This window comes from Pseudophryne corroboree, chromosome 5 (genome assembly GCF_028390025.1).
Source record: "Pseudophryne corroboree isolate aPseCor3 chromosome 5, aPseCor3.hap2, whole genome shotgun sequence".
NCBI lineage: Eukaryota > Metazoa > Chordata > Amphibia > Anura > Myobatrachidae > Pseudophryne > Pseudophryne corroboree.
The window spans coordinates 842,365,486-842,386,311 of record NC_086448.1 but is presented as its reverse complement, the minus strand read 5'-3'; the positions used below and the strand labels follow the sequence as shown (position 1 = coordinate 842,386,311).

The 20,826-nt window shown below is 45.3% G+C and overlaps 1 protein-coding gene across 6 annotated transcripts in view; it reads right to left on the bottom strand.

Annotated features, from left to right (window-relative positions):
• Positions 1–20,826, bottom strand: part of LOC134928666 (uncharacterized) — a 147,021-nt gene that overhangs the window by 116,578 nt on the left and 9,617 nt on the right. For 4 of the 6 annotated variants that reach the window (XM_063924634.1, XM_063924639.1, XM_063924633.1 and 1 more), the window contains exons 2-3: positions 15,929–16,000; positions 8,930–8,986 (exon numbers count right to left, since the gene is read on the bottom strand). In XM_063924634.1, coding sequence (XP_063780704.1) covers positions 8,930–8,986; positions 15,929–16,000 — 129 coding nt within the window. The remainder of the gene's footprint in view (positions 1–8,929; positions 8,987–15,928; positions 16,001–20,826) is intronic. The other 2 variants (XM_063924635.1, XM_063924638.1) reach the window with 1 other exon arrangement.

Sequence of the window (20,826 nt, the reverse complement as noted above, 5' to 3'; positions counted from 1 at the left end):
TCCGCATCCCTGTTATCACTGGTTACCTGTATTACCTCAGCATACCTGTTCTGCATCCCTGTTATCACTGGTTACCTGTATTACCTCAGCATACCTGTTCCGCATCCCTGTCATCACTGGTTACCTGTATTACCTCAGCATACCTGTTCCGCATCCCTGTCATCACTGGTTACCTGTATTACCTCAGCATACCTGTTCCGCATCCCTGTCATCACTGGTTACCTGTATTACCTCAGCATACCTGTTCCGCATCCCTGTTATCACTGGTTACCTGTATTACCTCAGCATACCTGTTATCACTGGTTACCTGTATTACCCCAGCATACCTGTTCTGCATCCCTGTCATCACTGGTTACCTGTATTACCCCAGCATACCTGTTCCGCATCCCTGTTATCACTGGTTACCTGTATTACCTCAGCATACCTGTTCCGCATCCCTGTTATCACTGGTTACCTGTATTACCTCAGCATACCTGTTCCGCATCTCTGTCATCACTGGTTATCTGTATTACCCCAGCATACCTGTTCCGCATCCCTGTCATCACTGGTTACCTGTATTACCGCAGCATACCTGTTCCGCATCCCTGTTATCACTGGTTACCTGTATTACCTCAGCATACCTGTTCCGCATCCCTGTTATCACTGGTTACCTTATTACCCCAGCATACCTGTTCCGCATCCCTGTTATCACTGGTTACCTGTATTACCTCAGCATACCTGTTCTGCATCCCTGTTATCACTGGTTACCTGTATTACCTCAGCATACCTGTTCTGCATCCCTGTCATCACTGGTTACCTGTATTACCTCAGCATACCTGTTCCGCATCCCTGTCATCACTGATTACCTGTATTACCTCAGCATACCTGTTCTGCATCCCTGTTATCACTGGTTACCTTATTACCTCAGCATACCTGTTATCACTGGTTACCTGTATTACCTCAGCATACCTGTTCCGCATCCCTGTTATCACTGGTTACCTGTATTACCTCAGCATACCTGGTCCGCATCCCTGTTATCACTGGTTACCTGTATTACCCCAGCATACCTGTTCCGCATCCCTGTCATCACTGGTTACCTGTATTACCTCAGCATACCTGTTCCGCATCCCTGTTATCACTGGTTACCTTATTACCTCAGCATACCTGTTCCGCATCCCTGTCATCACTGGTTACCTGTATTACCTCAGCATACCTGTTCCGCATCCCTGTTATCACTGGTTACCTGTATTACCTCAGCATACCTGTTCCGCATCCCTGTTATCACTGGTTACCTGTATTACCTCAGCATACCTGTTCCGCATCCCTGTCATCACTGGTTACCTGTATTACCCCAGCATACCTGTTCCGCATCCCTGTTATCACTGGTTACCTGTATTACCTCAGCATACCTGTTCTGCATCCCTGTTATCACTGGTTACCTGTATTACCTCAGCATACCTGGTCCGCATCCCTGTTATCACTGGTTACCTGTATTACCCCAGCATACCTGTTCCGCATCCCTGTCATCACTGGTTACCTGTATTACCTCAGCATACCTGTTCCGCATCCCTGTTATCACTGGTTACCTTATTACCTCAGCATACCTGTTATCACTGGTTACCTGTATTACCTCAGCATACCTGTTCCGCATCCCTGTCATCACTGGGTTACCTGTATTACCTCAGCATACCTGTTCCGCATCCCTGTTATCACTGGTTACCTGTATTACCTCAGCATACCTGGTCCGCATCCCTGTTATCACTGGTTACCTGTATTACCTCAGCATACCTGTTCCGCATCCCTGTTATCACTGGTTACCTGTATTACCCCAGCATACCTGTTCCGCATCCCTGTCATCACTGGTTACCTGTATTACCTCAGCATACCTGTTCCGCATCCCTGTCATCACTGGTTACCTGTATTACCCCAGCATATCTGTTCCGCATCCCTGTTATCACTGGTTACCTGTATTACCTCAGCATACCTGTTCTGCATCCCTGTCATCACTGGTTACCTGTATTACCTCAGCATACCTGTTCCGCATCCCTGTCATCACTGGTTACCTGTATTACCTCAGCATACCTGTTCCGCATCCCAGTCATCACTGGTTACCTGGATTACCTCAGCATACCTGTTCTGCATCCCTGTCATCACTGGTTACCTGTATTACCTCAGCATACCTGTTCCGCATCCCTGTCATCACTGGTTACCTGTATTACCTCAGCATACCTGTTCCGCATCCCTGTCATCACTGGTTACCTGTATTACCTCAGCATACCTGTTCCGCATCCCTGTCATCACTGGTTACCTGTATTACCTCAGCATACCTGTTCCGCATCCCTGTCATCACTGGTTACCTGTATTACCCCAGCTTACCTGTTCCGCATCCCTGTTATCAATTGTTACCTGTATTACCTCAGCATACCTGTTCCGCATCCCTGTCATCACTGGTTACCTGTATTACCTCAGCATACCTGTTCTGCATCCCTGTCATCACTGGTTACCTGTATTACCTCAGCATACCTGTTCCGCATCCCTGTTATCACTGGTTACCTGTATTACCTCAGCATACCTGTTATCACTGGTTACCTGTATTACCCCAGCATACCTGTTCTGCATCCCTGTCATCACTGGTTACCTGTATTACCCCAGCATACCTGTTCCGCATCCCTGTTATCACTGGTTACCTGTATTACCTCAGCATACCTGTTCCGCATCCCTGTTATCACTGGTTACCTGTATTACCCCAACATACCTGTTCCGCATCCCTGTCATCACTGGTTACCTGTATTACCTCAGCATACCTGTTCCGCATCCCTGTCATCACTGGTTACCTGTATTACCTCAGCATACCTGTTCCGCAACCCTGTCATCACTGGTTACCTGTATTACCTCAGCATACCTGTTCCGCATCCCTGTTATCACTGGTTACCTGTATTACCTCAGCATACCTGTTCCGCATCCCTGTTATCACTGGTTACCTGTATTACCTCAGCATACCTGTTCCGCATCCCTGTTATCACTGGTTATCTGTATTACCTCAGCATACCTGTTCCGCATCCCTGTCATCACTGGTTACCTGTATTACCTCAGCATACCTGTTCCGCATCCCTGTCATCACTGGTTACCTCTATTACCTCAGCATACCTGTTCCGCATCCCTGTCATCACTGGTTACCTCTATTACCTCAGCATACCTGTTCCGCATCCCTGTTATCACTGGTTACCTGTATTACCTCAGCATACCTGTTCTGCATCCCTGTTATCACTGGTTACTTGTATTACCTCAGCATACCTGTTCTGCATCCCTGTTATCACTGGTTACCTGTATTACCTCAGCATACCTGTTCTGCATCCCGGTTATCACTGGTTACCTGTATTACCTCAGCATACCTGTTCCGCATCCCTGTCATCACTGATTACCTGTATTACCCCAGCATACCTGTTCCGCATCCCTGTTATCACTGGTTATCTGTATTACCTGAGCATACCCGTTCCGCATCCCTGTCATCACTGGTTACCTGTATTACCTCAGCATACATGTTCCGCATCCCTGTCATCACTGGTTACCTGTATTACCTCAGCATACCTGTTCCGCATCCCTGTCATCACTGGTTACCTGTATTACCTCAGCATACCTGTTCCGCATCCCTGTCATCACTGGTTACCTGTATTACCTCAGCATACCTGTTCCGCATCCCTGTCATCACTGGTTACCTGTATTACCTCAGCATACCTGTTCCGCATCCCTGTTATCACTGGTTACCTGTATTACCTCAGCATACCTGTTCCGCATCCCTGTTATCACTGGTTACCTGTATTACCTCAGCATACCTGTTCCGCATCCCTGTTATCACTGGTTACCTCTATTACCTCAGCATACCTGTTCCGCATCCCTGTTATCACTGGTTACCTTATTACCCCAGCATACCTGTTCCGTATCCCTGTCATCACTGGTTACCTCTATTACCTCAGCATACCTGTTCCGCATCCCTGTTATCACTGGTTACCTGTATTACCTCAGCATACCTGTTCCGCATCCCTGTCATCACTGGTTACCTCTATTACCTCAGCATACCTGTCATCACTGGTTACCTGTATTACCCCAGCATACCTGTTCCGCATTCCTGTTATCACTGGTTACCTGTATTACCCCAGCATACCTGTTCCGCATCCCTGTTATCACTGGTTACCTGTATTACCCCAGCATACCTGTTCCGCATCCCTGTTATCACTGGTTACCTGTATTACCCCAGCATACCTGTTCCGCATCCCTGTTATCACTGGTTACCTGTATTACCCCAGCATACCTGTTCCGCATCCCTGTTATCACTGGTTACCTGTATTACCCCAGCATACCTGTTCCGCATCCCTGTTATCACTGGTTACCTGTATTATCTCAGCATACCTGTTCCGCATCCCTGTCATCACTGGTTACCTGTATTACCTCAGCATACCTGTTCCGCATCCCTGTTATCACTGGTTACCTGTATTACCCCAGCATACCTGTTCCGCATCCCTGTTATCACTGGTTACCTGTATTACCTCAGCATACCTGTTCCGCATCCCTGTTATCACTGGTTACCTGTATTACCCCAGCATACCTGTTCCGCATCCCTGTTATCACTGGTTACCTGTATTACCCCAGCATACCTGTTCCGCATCCCTGTTATCACTGGTTAAATGTATTACCCCAGCATACCTGTTATCACTGGTTACCTGTATTACCTCAGCATACCTGTTCCGCATCCCTGTCATCACTGGTTACCTGTATTACCTCAGCATACCTGTTCCGCATCCCTGTTATCACTGGTTACCTGTATTACCCTAGCATACCTGTTCCCCATCCCTGTTATCACTGGTTACCTGTATTACCCCAGCATACCTGTTCCCATCCCTGTTATCACTGGTTACCTGTATTACCCCAGCATACCTGTTCCGCATCCCTGTCATCACTGGTTACCTGTATTACCTCAGCATACCTGTTCTGCATCCCTGTCATCACTGGTTACCTGTATTACCTCAGCATACCTGTTCCGCATCCCTGTCATCACTGATTACCTGTATTACCTCAGCATACCTGTTCCGCATCCCTGTCATCACTGGTTACCTGTATTACCCCAGCATACCTGTTCCGCATCCCTGTTATCACTGGTTACCTGTATTACCTCAGCATACCTGTTCTGCATCCCTGTCATCACTGGTTACCTGTATTACCTCAGCATACCTGTTCCGCATCCCTGTCATCACTGGTTACCTGTATTACCTCAGCATACCTGTTCCGCATCCCAGTCATCACTGGTTACCTGTATTACCTCAGCATACCTGTTCTGCATCCCTGTCATCACTGGTTACCTGTATTACCTCAGCATACCTGTTCCGCATCCCTGTCATCACTGGTTACCTGTATTACCTCAGCATACCTGTTCCGCATCCCTGTCATCACTGGTTACCTGTATTACCTCAGCATACCTGTTCCGCATCCCTGTCATCACTGGTTACCTGTATTACCTCAGCATACCTGTTCCGCATCCCTGTCATCACTGGTTACCTGTATTACCCCAGCATACCTGTTCCGCATCCCTGTTATCATTGGTTACCTGTATTACCTCAGCATACCTGTTCCGCATCCCTGTCATCACTGGTTACCTGTATTACCTCAGCATACCTGTTCTGCATCCCTGTCATCACTGGTTACCTGTATTACCTCAGCATACCTGTTCCGCATCCCTGTTATCACTGGTTACCTGTATTACCTCAGCATACCTGTTATCACTGGTTACCTGTATTACCCCAGCATACCTGTTCTGCATCCCTGTCATCACTGGTTACCTGTATTACCCCAGCATACCTGTTCCGCATCCCTGTTATCACTGGTTACCTGTATTACCTCAGCATACCTGTTCCGCATCCCTGTTATCACTGGTTACCTGTATTACCCCAACATACCTGTTCCGCATCCCTGTCATCACTGGTTACCTGTATTACCTCAGCATACCTGTTCCGCATCCCTGTCATCACTGGTTACCTGTATTACCTCAGCATACCTGTTCCGCATCCCTGTTATCACTGGTTACCTGTATTACCTCAGCATACCTGTTCCGCATCTCTGTCATCACTGGTTATCTGTATTACCCCAGCATACCTGTTCCGCATCCCTGTCATCACTGGTTACCTGTATTACCGCAGCATACCTGTTCCGCATCCCTGTTATCACTGGTTACCTGTATTACCTCAGCATACCTGTTCCGCATCCCTGTTATCACTGGTTACCTTATTACCCCAGCATACCTGTTCCGCATCCCTGTTATCACTGGTTACCTGTATTACCTCAGCATACCTGTTCTGCATCCCTGTTATCACTGGTTACCTGTATTACCTCAGCATACCTGTTCTGCATCCCTGTCATCACTGGTTACCTGTATTACCTCAGCATACCTGTTCCGCATCCCTGTCATCACTGGTTACCTTATTACCTCAGCATACCTGTTATCACTGGTTACCTGTATTACCTCAGCATACCTGTTCCGCATCCCTGTTATCACTGGTTACCTGTATTACCTCAGCATACCTGGTCCGCATCCCTGTTATCACTGGTTACCTGTATTACCCCACCATACCTGTTCCGCATCCCTGTCATCACTGGTTACCTGTATTACCTCAGCATACCTGTTCCGCATCCCTGTTATCACTGGTTACCTTATTACCTCAGCATACCTGTTCCGCATCCCTGTCATCACTGGTTACCTGTATTACCTCAGCATACCTGTTCCGCATCCCTGTTATCACTGGTTACCTGTATTACCTCAGCATACCTGTTCCGCATCCCTGTTATCACTGGTTACCTGTATTACCTCAGCATACCTGTTCCGCATCCCTGTCATCACTGGTAACCTGTATTACCCCAGCATACCTGTTCCGCATCCCTGTTATCACTGGTTACCTTATTACCTCAGCATACCTGTTATCACTGGTTACCTGTATTACCTCAGCATACCTGTTCCGCATCCCTGTCATCACTGGTTACCTGTATTACCTCAGCATACCTGTTCCGCATCCCTGTTATCACTGGTTACCTGTATTACCTCAGCATACCTGGTCCGCATCCCTGTTATCACTGGTTACCTGTATTACCTCAGCATACCTGTTCCGCATCCCTGTTATCACTGGTTACCTGTATTACCCCAGCATACCTGTTCCGCATCCCTGTCATCACTGGTTACCTGTATTACCTCAGCATACCTGTTCCGCATCCCTGTTATCACTGGTTACCTGTATTACCTCAGCATACCTGTTCCGCATCCCTGTTATCACTGGTTACCTTATTACCTCAGCATACCTGTTCCGCATCCCTGTCATCACTGGTTTCCTGTATTACCTCAGCATACCTGTTATCACTGGTTACCTGTATTACCTCAGCATACCTGTTCCGCATCCCTGTTATCACTGGTTACCTGTATTACCTCAGCATACCTGTTCCGCATCCCTGTTATCACTGGTTACCTGTATTACCTCAGCATACCTGTTCCGCATCCCTGTTATCACTGGTTACCTGTATTACCTCAGCATACCTGTTCCGCATCCCTGTTATCACTGGTTACCTGTATTACCTCAGCATACCTGTTCCGCATCCCTGTCATCACTGGTTACCTGTATTACCTCAGCATACCTGTTCCGCATCCCTGTTATCACTGGTTACCTGTATTACCTCAGCATACCTGTTCTGCACCATTCCTGTCATCACTGGTTACCTGTATTACCTCAGCATACCTGTTCTGCACCATTCCTGTATAAACTTCCATATATTTACAGCCTTAGATTGCGATCGCAGCAACTAGGGACGACCCCTGCCTGCGCAGCGCGGCCATGTTTACCATCAGAGCGGCCACACGTGACATCATGTGTCCGCCCCAAAAACGTAACAGACTTGCCCGCATTTTCGGCGCCATGCCCCTGCAATGCCACGTCGCTGCCCCTGGCCTTCAATCAGGCAGAGGCGTTCGCATCACTGTGATGCGATCGCATCTCCCAGGACGCACACACATAGAATGGGCCCTGCGCATGTGCACTGGAGCGAAGATCAGGGAAATGCGATCACATCAGCGATGCATGCTGAATAACGCCCAATATTAGTAATATTATATAGCATATTAACTGTATGTTATGAAGAGCGAGTGCTTAAATTAGCGCAAGTGACCGTAAACTTCGAGGTAGTAGGATTGTATGAGCTTCACAAAATGAAACTAGGTAATCAAACCGTTAATAGAAATGGGGCAGGAACCGGTTAGGTAAGTGGGAGTGTTTAGGGAGGAGCTAGCGGACATTTTGTGTGAGGAAGTAATAGGATTCTTCCTCTTTCTCTCAGGATTTTCCCACCCTCCCTCCCGTGTCACCTTTTTCCCCACCCTTTTTTTCTTTTTCTTTGCTAGTTGAGGTTTGTCGACCTATATATGTGGCGGGAAAGAGCGGTGGTTACAGAGGCTATTGTGCCGCTGTTTGGAGGTGCGCTCTTTGCCCAGCACATTGTATACTCTGGTCCTCCTTACCGGGGGTCATTGGGCTTGGCTGTCTGGCCGGCCCTATTACGGTGTATTGGGGAGAGAGTTGGAGACTCAGCGCTTATTGGTGTAGCCTATGAGATAAATAAAGTCATGTCATGGACATGCGTAGCGGCAATAAGACGTAATGTCACTGCTGATCCGGCCGTTCTTTCTTATTTCCACCATACTTAGTTTTAAGTATTATAAATAAATAACGGCTGACTGATTTTAATGGCATTTCAGTGGTCTGTGTTGTTATTTCTAGATAAGTTAAGTTTAGTTAATCGTAGCAGGTAAGAATATTGTGTGATGATGTCATTGGAGCCAACATCTGCTGATAGAATGTTTATTATACTGGTTTTATATTACCTGTACATGGTGCACTTTGCTGTATAATAACATGTTACCTACCTCCTTTAGCAAGGACGTATAGCAGCCAGCACACACCGGCGGTTTCTTTCTACCATTCTGCAACAGACAACGGAGCATATTAGAGTATTCCCAATCTCTATATAAACACCTGATGAGGGACAAGACAACTCTAAGGAGTAATGAAAGAAGAACGATATCACTAGTAATCCACAGAGGGACAATGGGGGTCATTCAGATAAGAATGCACGCTGCCTTTTTTCGCAGCCGTGAGATCGGGTCTGAACAGCGCATGCGTGCGGTCCGCAATGCGCAGGTGTATCGCTGTCCGACGACGGCGGTTTCTATGAGGAAAGAAGATTGACAGGCAGAAGGCATTCCGGGGCGGCACCTCACCGTTTCCTGGGAGTGTCCAGAAAAATGCAGGCGTGTCCATCCGTTCCAGAGGAGGATTATCACTAGTAATCCACAGAGGGACAATATCACCAGTAATCCACAGAAGTACGATATCACTAGTAATCTACAGAAGTACGATATCACTAGTAATCCACAGAAGTACGATATCACTAGTAATTCACAGAAGTACGATATCACTAGTAATTCACAGAAGTATGATATCACTAGTAATCCACAGAAGTACGATATCACTAGTAATCTACAGAAGTACGATATCACCAGTAATCCACAGAAGTACGATATCACTAGTAATTCACAGAAGTACGATATCACTAGTAATCCACAGAAGTACGATATCACTAGTAATCCACAGAAGTACAATATCACCAGTAATCCACAAAAGTACGATATCACCAGTAATCCACAGAAGAACGATATCACTAGTAATTCACAGAAGTACGATATCACTAGTAATCCACAGAAGTACAATATCACTAGTAACCTACAGAAGTACAATATCACTAGTAATCTACAGAAGTACAATATCACTAGTAATCCACAGAAGGACAATATCACTAGTAACCTACAGAAGTACAATATCACTAGTAACCTACAGAAGTACAATATCACTAGTAACCTACAGAAAGACGATATTACTAGTAACCTACAGAAGTACAATATCACTAGTAACCTACAGAAGTACAATATCACTAGTAATCTACAGAAGTACAATATCACTAGTAATCTACAGAAGTACAATATAACTAGTAATCTACAGAAGGACGATATCACTAGTAACCTACAGAAAGACGATATCACTAGTAATCTACAGAAGTACAATATCACTAGTAACCTACAGAAGTACAATATCACTAGTAACCTACAGAAGTTCGATATCACTAGTAATCTACAGAAGTACAATATCACTAGTAACCTAAAGAAGTACAATATCACTAGTAATCTACAGAAGTACAATATCACTAGTAACCTACAGAAGTACAATATCACTAGTAACCTACAGAAGTACAATATCACTAGTAATCTACAGAAGTACAATATCACTAGTAATCTACAGAAGAACGATATCACTAGTAATTCACAGAAGTACGATATCACTAGTAATCCACAGAAGAACAATATCACTAGTAACCTACAGAAGTACAATATCACTAGTAATCTACAGAAGTACAATATCACTAGTAATCCACAGAAGTACGATATCACCAGTAATCCACAGAAGAACGATATCACTAGTAATTCACAGAAGTACGATATCACTAGTAATCCACAGAAGTACAATATCACTAGTAACCTACAGAAGTACAATATCACTAGTAATCTACAGAAGTACAATATCACTAGTAATCCACAGAAGTACAATATCACTAGTAATCCACAGAAGTACAATATCACCAGTAATCCACAGAAGTACAATATCACTAGTAATCCACAGAAGTACGATATCACCAGTAATCCACAGAAGAACGATATCACTAGTAATTCACAGAAGTACGATATCACTAGTAATCCACAGAAGTACAATATCACTAGTAACCTACAGAAGTACAATATCACTAGTAATCTACAGAAGTACAATATCACTAGTAATCCACAGAAGGACAATATCACTAGTAACCTACAGAAGTACGATATCACTAGTAACCTACAGAAGTACAATATCACTAGTAACCTACAGAAAGACGATATCACTAGTAACCTACAGAAGTACAATATCACTAGTAACCTACAGAAGTACAATATCACTAGTAATCTACAGAAGTACAATATCACTAGTAACCTACAGAAGTACAATATCACTAGTAATCTACAGAAGTACAATATCACTAGTAATCTACAGAAGGACGATATCACTAGTAACCTACAGAAGTACGATATCACTAGTAATCTACAGAAGTACAATATCACTAGTAACCTACAGAAGTACAATATCACTAGTAAACTACAGAAGTACGATATCACTAGTAACCTACAGAAAGACGATATCACTAGTAACCTACAGAAGTACAATATCACTAGTAACCTACAGAAGTACAATATCACTAGTAACCTACAGAAGTACAATATCACTAGTAATCTACAGAAGTACAATATCACTAGTAACCTACAGAAGTACAATGTCACTAGTAATCTACAGAAGTACAATATCACTAGTAATCTACAGAAGGACGATATCACTAGTAACCTACAGAAAGATGATATCACTAGTAATCTACAGAAGTACAATATCACTAGTAACCTACAGAAGTACAATATCACTAGTAACCTACAGAAGTACGATATCACTAGTAATCTACAGAAGTACAATATCACTAGTAACCTACAGAAGTACAATATCACTAGTAATCTACAGAAGTACAATATCACTAGTAACCTACAGAAGTACGATATCACTAGTAATCTACAGAAGTACAATATCACTAGTAATCTACAGAAGTACAATATCACTAGTAATCTACAGAAGTACAATATCACTAGTAACCTACAGAAGTACGATATCACTAGTAATCTACAGAAGTACAATATCACTAGTAATCTACAGAAGTACAATATCACTAGTAACCTACAGAAAGACGATATCACTAGTAACCTACAGAAGTACAATATCACTAGTAACCTACAGAAGTACAATATCACTAGTAACCTACAGAAAGACAATATCACTAGTAATCTACAGAAGTACAATATCACTAGTAACCTACAGAAGTACGATATCACTAGTAACCTACAGAAAGACGATATCACTAGTAACCTACAGAAGTACAATATCACTAGTAATCTACAGAAGTACAATATCACTAGTAATCTACAGAAGTACGATATCACTAGTAACCTACAGAAGTACAATATCACTAGTAATCTACAGAAGTACAATATCACTAGTAACCTACAGAAGTACAATATCACTAGTAATCTACAGAAGTACAATATCACTAGTAACCTACAGAAGTACAATATCACTAGTAATCTACAGAAGGACAATATCACTAGTAACCTACAGAAGTACAATATCACTAGTAACCTACAGAAGTACGATATCACTAGTAATCTACAGAAGTACAATATCACTAGTAATCTACAGAAGTACTATATCACTAGTAACCTACAGAAGGACAATATCACTAGTAACCTACAGAAGTACGATATCACTAGTAATCTACAGAAGTACAATATCACTAGTAATCTACAGAAGTACAATATCACTAGTAATCTACAGAAGTACAATATCACTAGTAACCTACAGAAGTACAATATCACTAGTAACCTACAGAAGTACGATATCACTAGTAATCTACAGAAGTACAATATCACTAGTAATCTACAGAAGTACAATATCACTAGTAACCTACAGAAGTACGATATCACTAGTAATCTACAGAAGTACAATATCACTAGTAATCTACAGAAGTACGATATCACTAGTAATCTACAGAAGTACAATATCACCAGTAATCTGCAGAAGTACGATATCACTAGTAACCTACAGAAGTACAATATCACTAGTAACCTACAGAAGTACAATATCACCAGTAATCTGCAGAAGGGCAATATCACCAGTAATTTACAGACTCACGATAACTAATGAATTAATATAACATAGCTTTAATAGCTACTGCTAACAGTAGTACTCAAGTCGAGCCCCCACAAATACTCAGAATAGTGGCCGGCAGAGCGGTAATTGTCCCTATTTCAGCATCGTATATAAAATAATAGGGATTTGCAATTTATTATTTGATATCTTGGCGATAAATAATGCTACTGATGTGGGGGCGGGGCCATGGGCGCAGGTAAGAGTAGCTGTGCCCGGCGTATCCTCAGGTCGCGCAAGCTGGAGCTGCCACAGAGATACTGGCTGCAATGTGCCCTGTGCAGCCAGTATGCACCATATGCCAGTGACATGCGGTGAGGTCACTGCCTGGTGAGGCACACATTGAGGTGGGTCTGACCATCTCCTGCCACACTGCATCCACCTGCACCACCACATCCTGCTACACTGAACCCACCTGCAACGCCACCCGCTACCACACTGCATCCACCTGCACCACCACATCCTGCTACACTGAACCCACCTGCAACGCCACCCGCAACCACACTGCATCCACCTGCACTGGCACCCCTGCCACACTGCACCGCCACCTTCTGCCACACTGCACCCACCGACACTGCCACCCCCATTACACTGCACTACCACTCTTGCCACACTGCACCCACTGACACTGCCACCCCCATTACACTGCACTACCACTCTTGCCACACTGCACCCACTGATACTGCCACCCCCATTACACTGCACTACCACTCTTGCCACACTGCACCATTTTTTAGCCTGATCGCTGCGCTGTGAACAAATGCAGCTAGCGATCAGCTCGGAATGACCACCATTGTATTATAGTCAGTGGGAGGCCTCCCATCTAGATTTTGCAGCATTTTAAACAGCATTAATGATTAACATAATACAAACAAGATATTTATGACACAGACTCCGTATTATTTTATCATTATGACAGGGGAGCCTCCCCTGACTGCACGCCCCTGCCATGTGCAGAGCTGGAGGAAGCTCGGCGGTATATGTGTATATTGTTGCATGCACAGACACATAAATGCATATATGTGCTCGCATCTTACACTGCGCACGCCCCCTACATCCGCTCACTTGGTTTGCTACTAGTCATCATCATCAGCACACACCTGCACAACCCTATAACAGATGTAAAAGTTACATCGGAACAGGGCATATTTGCGTCTACGCCCAACTCTACAATGCATCGGCACGCCCTCTCCGGCCTTTGCTGGCATGGGAGAGTCCTGTTACTCCCTGGTTCTGCCTCTTCAGATGTGAGTGGAGATCAGTAGCGGCTCTTGCCACGGGCAAGCATGCTTTTTGCCCGGGGAGCCGCTACCCTGAGGGCGCCGCTGCCGTGGCAAGAGCCGCTACTAATCCTCCCTCCCTCCACGGCCCACGGCTGCAGCGAGCGTTGTGTGCGCCCGCTGCAGCCGGCGTCGCTGACTGAGGCTAGAGGTCAAAATTGACCCCTAGTGTCAGCGCGGCGCTGCTATGGGAGAGACGTCATAACGTCTCTCCCATAGAAAGGAGCCGGCGCCCAGAGACAGCAGCAGCAGCGGTCCGGAAGCACGAGCGAGGCTGGTAAGTATTGTGGGTTTTTATAGGGTTTCAAAGCGGCGCTACTACAGGGGGCACATACTGGGGGCACTACTACTGGGAGCACATACTGGGGGCACTACTACAGGGGGCACATACTGGGGGCACTACTACTGGGAGCACTACTACAGGGGGCACATACTGGGGGCACTACTACTGGGAGCACTACTACAGGGGGCAAATACTGGGGGCACTACTACTGGGAGCACTACTACAGGGGGCACATACTGGGGGCACTACTACAGGGGGCACATACTGGGGGCACTACTACAGGGGGCACATACTGGGAGCACTACTACAGGGGGCACATACTGGGGTCACTACTACTGGGAGCACTACTACAAGGGGCACAGCTACTGTGGGCAGATCTACAGGGGGCACAACTACAGGGGGCACTTACTGGGGGCACAACTACAAGGGGCACAGCTACTGGGGGCAGATCTACAGGGGGCACAACTACAGGGGGCACTGCTACAGGGGGAACAGCTACTGGGGGCAAATCAACTGGGGGCATAGCTGCTGGGGGTACAGCTACAGCGGGGCACAAGTACAGACGGATAACTGTGGGCACGCCCTTTCCCTATGAAGAAGCCACGCCCCTTCCCTATTAAGAAGCCACTCCCCCGTTTTGGGGCGCTCGCCCTCGGCGTGCACCAACTGTATTTTACCTGGAGGGGGGGCGCCACAGGAAACTTTCGCCCTGGGTGCCACAAGGTCTAGAACCGGCCCTGGTGGAGATATGAGTGAAATGTACATGATTCTGTATGACCGTACGCGCAGAGAAGGTGAATATGCAGTACGGACACATGCAAAATACGCCGCAACGTATCACCTATATAACAATGCACCTATAGATTACATTATAACCAGCTGCAGTTACTCTCCTGACAGCAGGTACTACACGTTGGGGACATTAGTGAAATGTTGGGACAAAGGCCCGCATTCCGAGTTGATTGCTCGCTGCCGTTTTTCGCACCGCAGCGATCAGGTTACTACTGCGCATGTGTATGCACCGCAATGCGCACGCACGCTGTGCAATGCTTCTAGCGACGAATCTATTCGCACAGCTGATCGTAAGGAGATTGACAGGAAGAGGGCGTTTGTAGGTGTCAACTGACCGTTTTCTGGGCGTGTTTGGAAAGACACAAGCGTGTTCAAGCGTTTGCAGGGCGGGTGTCTGACGTCAATTCCGGGACTGGACAGGCTGAAGTGATCGCAGCGGCTGAGTAAGTTCTGGGCAACTCAAAACTTTTTCGTCCCGCTCGGCTGCACATGCGATCGCACACTTGCAAAGCAAAAATACACTCCCCCATAGGCGGCGACTATCTGATCGCAGCGCTGCAAAAAATAGCTAGCGAGCGATCAACTCAGAATGAGGGCCAATCTGCGGGCGTTGCAGTGCATACAGGGTAGTACAGTTTTCATGTTGCCCCCTGCCCCCCCCCCCCATACTTATCACCACTTACTCTTCTGTCCCGTGACAGTTTTGTGCCTCTTGCAGCTATCGTCCTCTTGTGACCCTCGTACAGGACACCTCCCTGAAAGAGACCAGATCTCCCATAGTACTGCGGAAAAATATGTGTCATAACATCACAAAGCTTCGGCACTGATGAGACAAGTATCATGTAATCTCTGCAAATGTGCAATAAGCCTATGCCGAAGTCTCACGCTGTAAATGTGTGATAAGCCTATGCTGAAGTCTCACACTGTAAATGTGTGATAAGCCTATGCCGGAGTCTCACGCTGCAAATGTGTGATAAGCCTATGCCGGAGTCTCACACTGTAAATGTGTGATAAGCCTATGCCGGAGTCTCACGCTGCAAATGTGTGATAAGCCTATGCCGGAGTCTCACACTGTAAATGTGTGATAAGCCTATGCCGGAGTCTCACACTGTAAATGTGTGATAAGCCTATGCCGGAGTCTCACGCTATAAACGTGTGATAAGCCTATGCCGGAGTCTCACGCTGTAAATGTGTGATAAGCCTATGCCGGAGTCTCACGCTGTAAATGTGTGATAGGCCTATGCCGCAGTCTCACGCTATAAACGTGTGATAAGCCTATGCCGGAGTCTCACGCTGTAAACGTGCAATAAGCCTATGCCGGAGTCTCACGCTGTAAATGTGTGATAGGCCTATGCCGGAGTCTCACGCTATAAACGTGTGATAAGCCTATGCCGGAGTCTCACGCTGTAAACGTGCAATAAGCCTATGCCGGAGTCTCACGCTGTAAATGTGTGATAGGCCTATGCCGGAGTCTCACACTGTAAATGTGTGATAAGACTATGCCGGAGTCTCACGCTGTAAACGTGCAATAAGCCTATGCCGGAGTCTCACGCTGTAAATGTGTGATAGGCCTATGCCGGAGTCTCACGCTATAAACGTGTGATAAGCCTATGCCGGAGTCTCACGCTGTAAACGTGTGATAAGCCTATGCCGGAGTCTCACGCTGTAAATGTGTGATAAGCCTATGCCGGAGTCTCACACTGTAAATGTGTGATAAGCCTATGCCGGAGTCTCACGCTGTAAACGTGCAATAAGCCTATGCCGGAGTCTCACACTGTAAATGTGTGATAAGCCTATGCCGGAGTCTCACGCTGTAAATGTGTGATAGGCCTATGCCGGAGTCTCACGCTGTAAATGTGTGATAGGCCTATGCCGGAGTCTCACGCTGTAAATAAGTGATAGGCCTATGCCGGAGTCTCACGCTATAAACGTGTGATAAGCCTATGCCGGAGTCTCACGCTGTAAACGTGTGATAAGCCTATGCCGGAGTCTCACGCTGTAAATGTGCGAGCATTGCTCTGTCCTATCTACCCTGTCAGATACATAGTGATATATCCTGCAGATTATTACATTACTGACCTCTCTAGTCATCTGCAGAACATTGCTCTGTCCTATCTACCCCCTGACAGGTACATAGTGATATATCCTGCAGATTATTACATTACTGACCTCTCTAGGAATCTGCAGAGCATTGCTCTGTCCCATCTACCCCCTGACAGGTACATAGTGATATATCCTGCAGATTATTACATTACTGACCTCTCTAGGAATCTGCAGAACATTGCTCTGTCCCATCTACCCCCTGACAGGTACATAGTAATATATCCTGCAGATTATTACATTACTGACCTCTCTAGTGATCTGCAGAACATTGCTCTGTCCCATCTACCCCCTGACAGGTACAAAGTGATATATCATGCAGGTTATTACATTACTGACCTCTCTAGTGATCTGCAGAACATTGCTCTATCCCATCTACCCCCTGACAGATACATAGTGATATATCCTGCAGATTATTACATTACTGACCTCTCTAGTGATCTGCAGAACATTGCTCTGTCCCATCCACACCCTGACATGTACATAGTGATATATCCTGCAGATTATTACATTACTGACCTCTCTAGTGATCTGCAGAACATTGCTCTGTCCCCTCTACCCCCTGACAGGTACATAGTGATATATCCTGCAGATTATTACATTACTGACTTCTCTAGTGATCTGCAGAACATTGCTCTGTCCCATCTACCCCCTAACAGATACATAGTGATATATCCTGCAGATGATTACACTACTGACCTCTCTAATGATCTGCAGAACATTGCTCTGTCCCATCTACCCCCTGACAGGTACATAGTGATATATCCTGCAGATTATTACATTACTGACTTCTCTAGTGATCTGCAGAACATTGCTCTGTCCCATCTACCCCCTAACAGATACATAGTGATATATCCTGCAGATTATTACATTACTGACCTCTCTAATGATCTGCAGAACATTGCTCTGTCCCATCTACCCCCTGACAGGTACATAGTGATATATCCTGCAGATTATTACATTACTGACCTCTCTAGTGATCTGCAGAACATTGCTCTATCCCATCTACCCCCTGACAGATACATAGTGATATATCCTGCAGATTATTACATTACTGACCTCTCTAGTGATCTGCAGAACATTGCTCTATCCCATCTACCCCCTGACAGATACATAGTGATATATCCTGCAGATTATTACATTACTGAACTCTCTAGTCATCTGCAGAACATTGCTCTGTCCTATCTACCCCGTCAGATACATAGTGATATATCCTGCAGATTATTACATTACTGACCTCTCTAGTCATCTGCAGAACATTGCTCTGTCCTATCTACCCCGTCAGATACATAGTGATATATCCTGCAGATTATTACATTACTGACCTCTCTAGTCATCTGCAGAACATTGCTCTGTCCTATCTACCCCCTGACAGGTACATAGTGATATATCCTGCAGATTATTACATTACTGACCTCTCTAGGAATCTGCAGAACATTGCTCTGTCCCATCTACCCCCTGACAGGTACAAAGTGATATATCATGCAGGTTATTACATTACTGACCTCTCTAGTGATCTGCAGAACATTGCTCTATCCCATCTACCCCCTGACAGATACATAGTGATATATCCTGCAGATTATTACATTACTGACCTCTCTAGTGATCTGCAGAACATTGCTCTGTCACATGTACCCCCTGACAGATACATTGTGATATATCCTGCAGATGATTACACTACTGACCTCTCTAGTGATCTGCAGAACATTGCTCTGTCCCATCCACACCCTGACATGTACATAGTGATATATCCTGCAGATTATTACATTACTGACCTCTCTAGTGATCTGCAGAACATTGCTCTGTCCCCTCTACCCCCTGACAGGTACATAGTGATATATCCTGCAGATTATTACATTACTGACTTCTCTAGTGATCTGCAGAACATTGCTCTGTCCCATCTACCCCCTAACAGATACATAGTGATATATCCTGCAGATGATTACACTACTGACCTCTCTAATGATCTGCAGAACATTGCTCTGTCCCATCTACCCCCTGACAGGTACATAGTGATATATCCTGCAGATTATTACATTACTGACCTCTCTAGTGATCTGCAGAACATTGCTCTATCCCATCTACCCCCTGACAGATACATAGTGATATATCCTGCAGATGATTACACTACTGACCTCTCTAATGATCTGCAGAACATTGCTCTGTCCCATCTACCCCCTGACAGGTACATAGTGATATATCCTGCAGATTATTACATTACTGACCTCTCTAGTGATCTGCAGAACATTGCTCTGTCCCCTCTACCCCCTGACAGGTACATAGTGATATATCCTGCAGATTATTACATTACTGACTTCTCTAGTGATCTGCAGAACATTGCTCTGTCCCATCTACCCCCTAACAGATACATAGTGATATATCCTGCAGATGATTACACTACTGACCTCTCTAATGATCTGCAGAACATTGCTCTGTCCCATCTACCCCCTGACAGGTACATAGTGATATATCCTGCAGATTATTACATTACTGACCTCTCTAGTGATCAGCAGAACATTGCTCTATCCCATCTACCCCCTGACAGATACATAGTGATATATCCTGCAGATGATTACACTACTGACCTCTCTAATGATCTGCAGAACATTGCTCTGTCCCCTCTACCCCCTGACAGGTACATAGTGATATATCCTGCAGATTATTACATTACTGACTTCTCTAGTGATCTGCAGAACATTGCTCTGTCCTATCTACCCCCGGACAGGTACATAGTGATATATCCTGCAGATTATTACATTACTGACCTCTCTAGGAATCTGCAGAGCATTGCTCTGTCCCATCTACCCCCTGACAGGTACATAGTGATATATCCTGCAGATTATTACATTACTGACCTCTCTAGGAATCTGCAGAACATTGCTCTGTCCTATCTACCCCCTGACAGGTACATAGTGATATATCCTGCAGATTATTACATTACTGACCTCTCTAGTGATCTGCAGAACATTGCTCTGTCCCATCTACCCCCTGACAGGTACAAAGTGATATATCATGCAGGTTATTACATTACTGACCTCTCTAGTGATCTGCAGAACATTGCTCTATCCCATCTACCCCCTGACAGATACATAGTGATATATCCTGCAGATTATTACATTACTGACCTCTCTAGTGATCTGCAGAACATTGCTCTGTCCCATCCACACCCTGACATGTACATAGTGATATATCCTGCAGATTATTACATTACTGACCTCTCTAGTGATCTGCAGAACATTGCTCTGTCCCCTCTACCCCCTGACAGGTACATAGTGATATATCCTGCAGATTATTACATTACTGACTTCTCTAGTGATCTGCAGAACATTGCTCTGTCCCATCTACCCCCTAACAGATACATAGTGATATATCCTGCAAATGATTACACTACTGACCTCTCTAATGATCTGCAGAACATTGCTCTGTCCCATCTACCCCCTGACAGGTACATAGTGATATATCCTGCAGATTATTACATTAC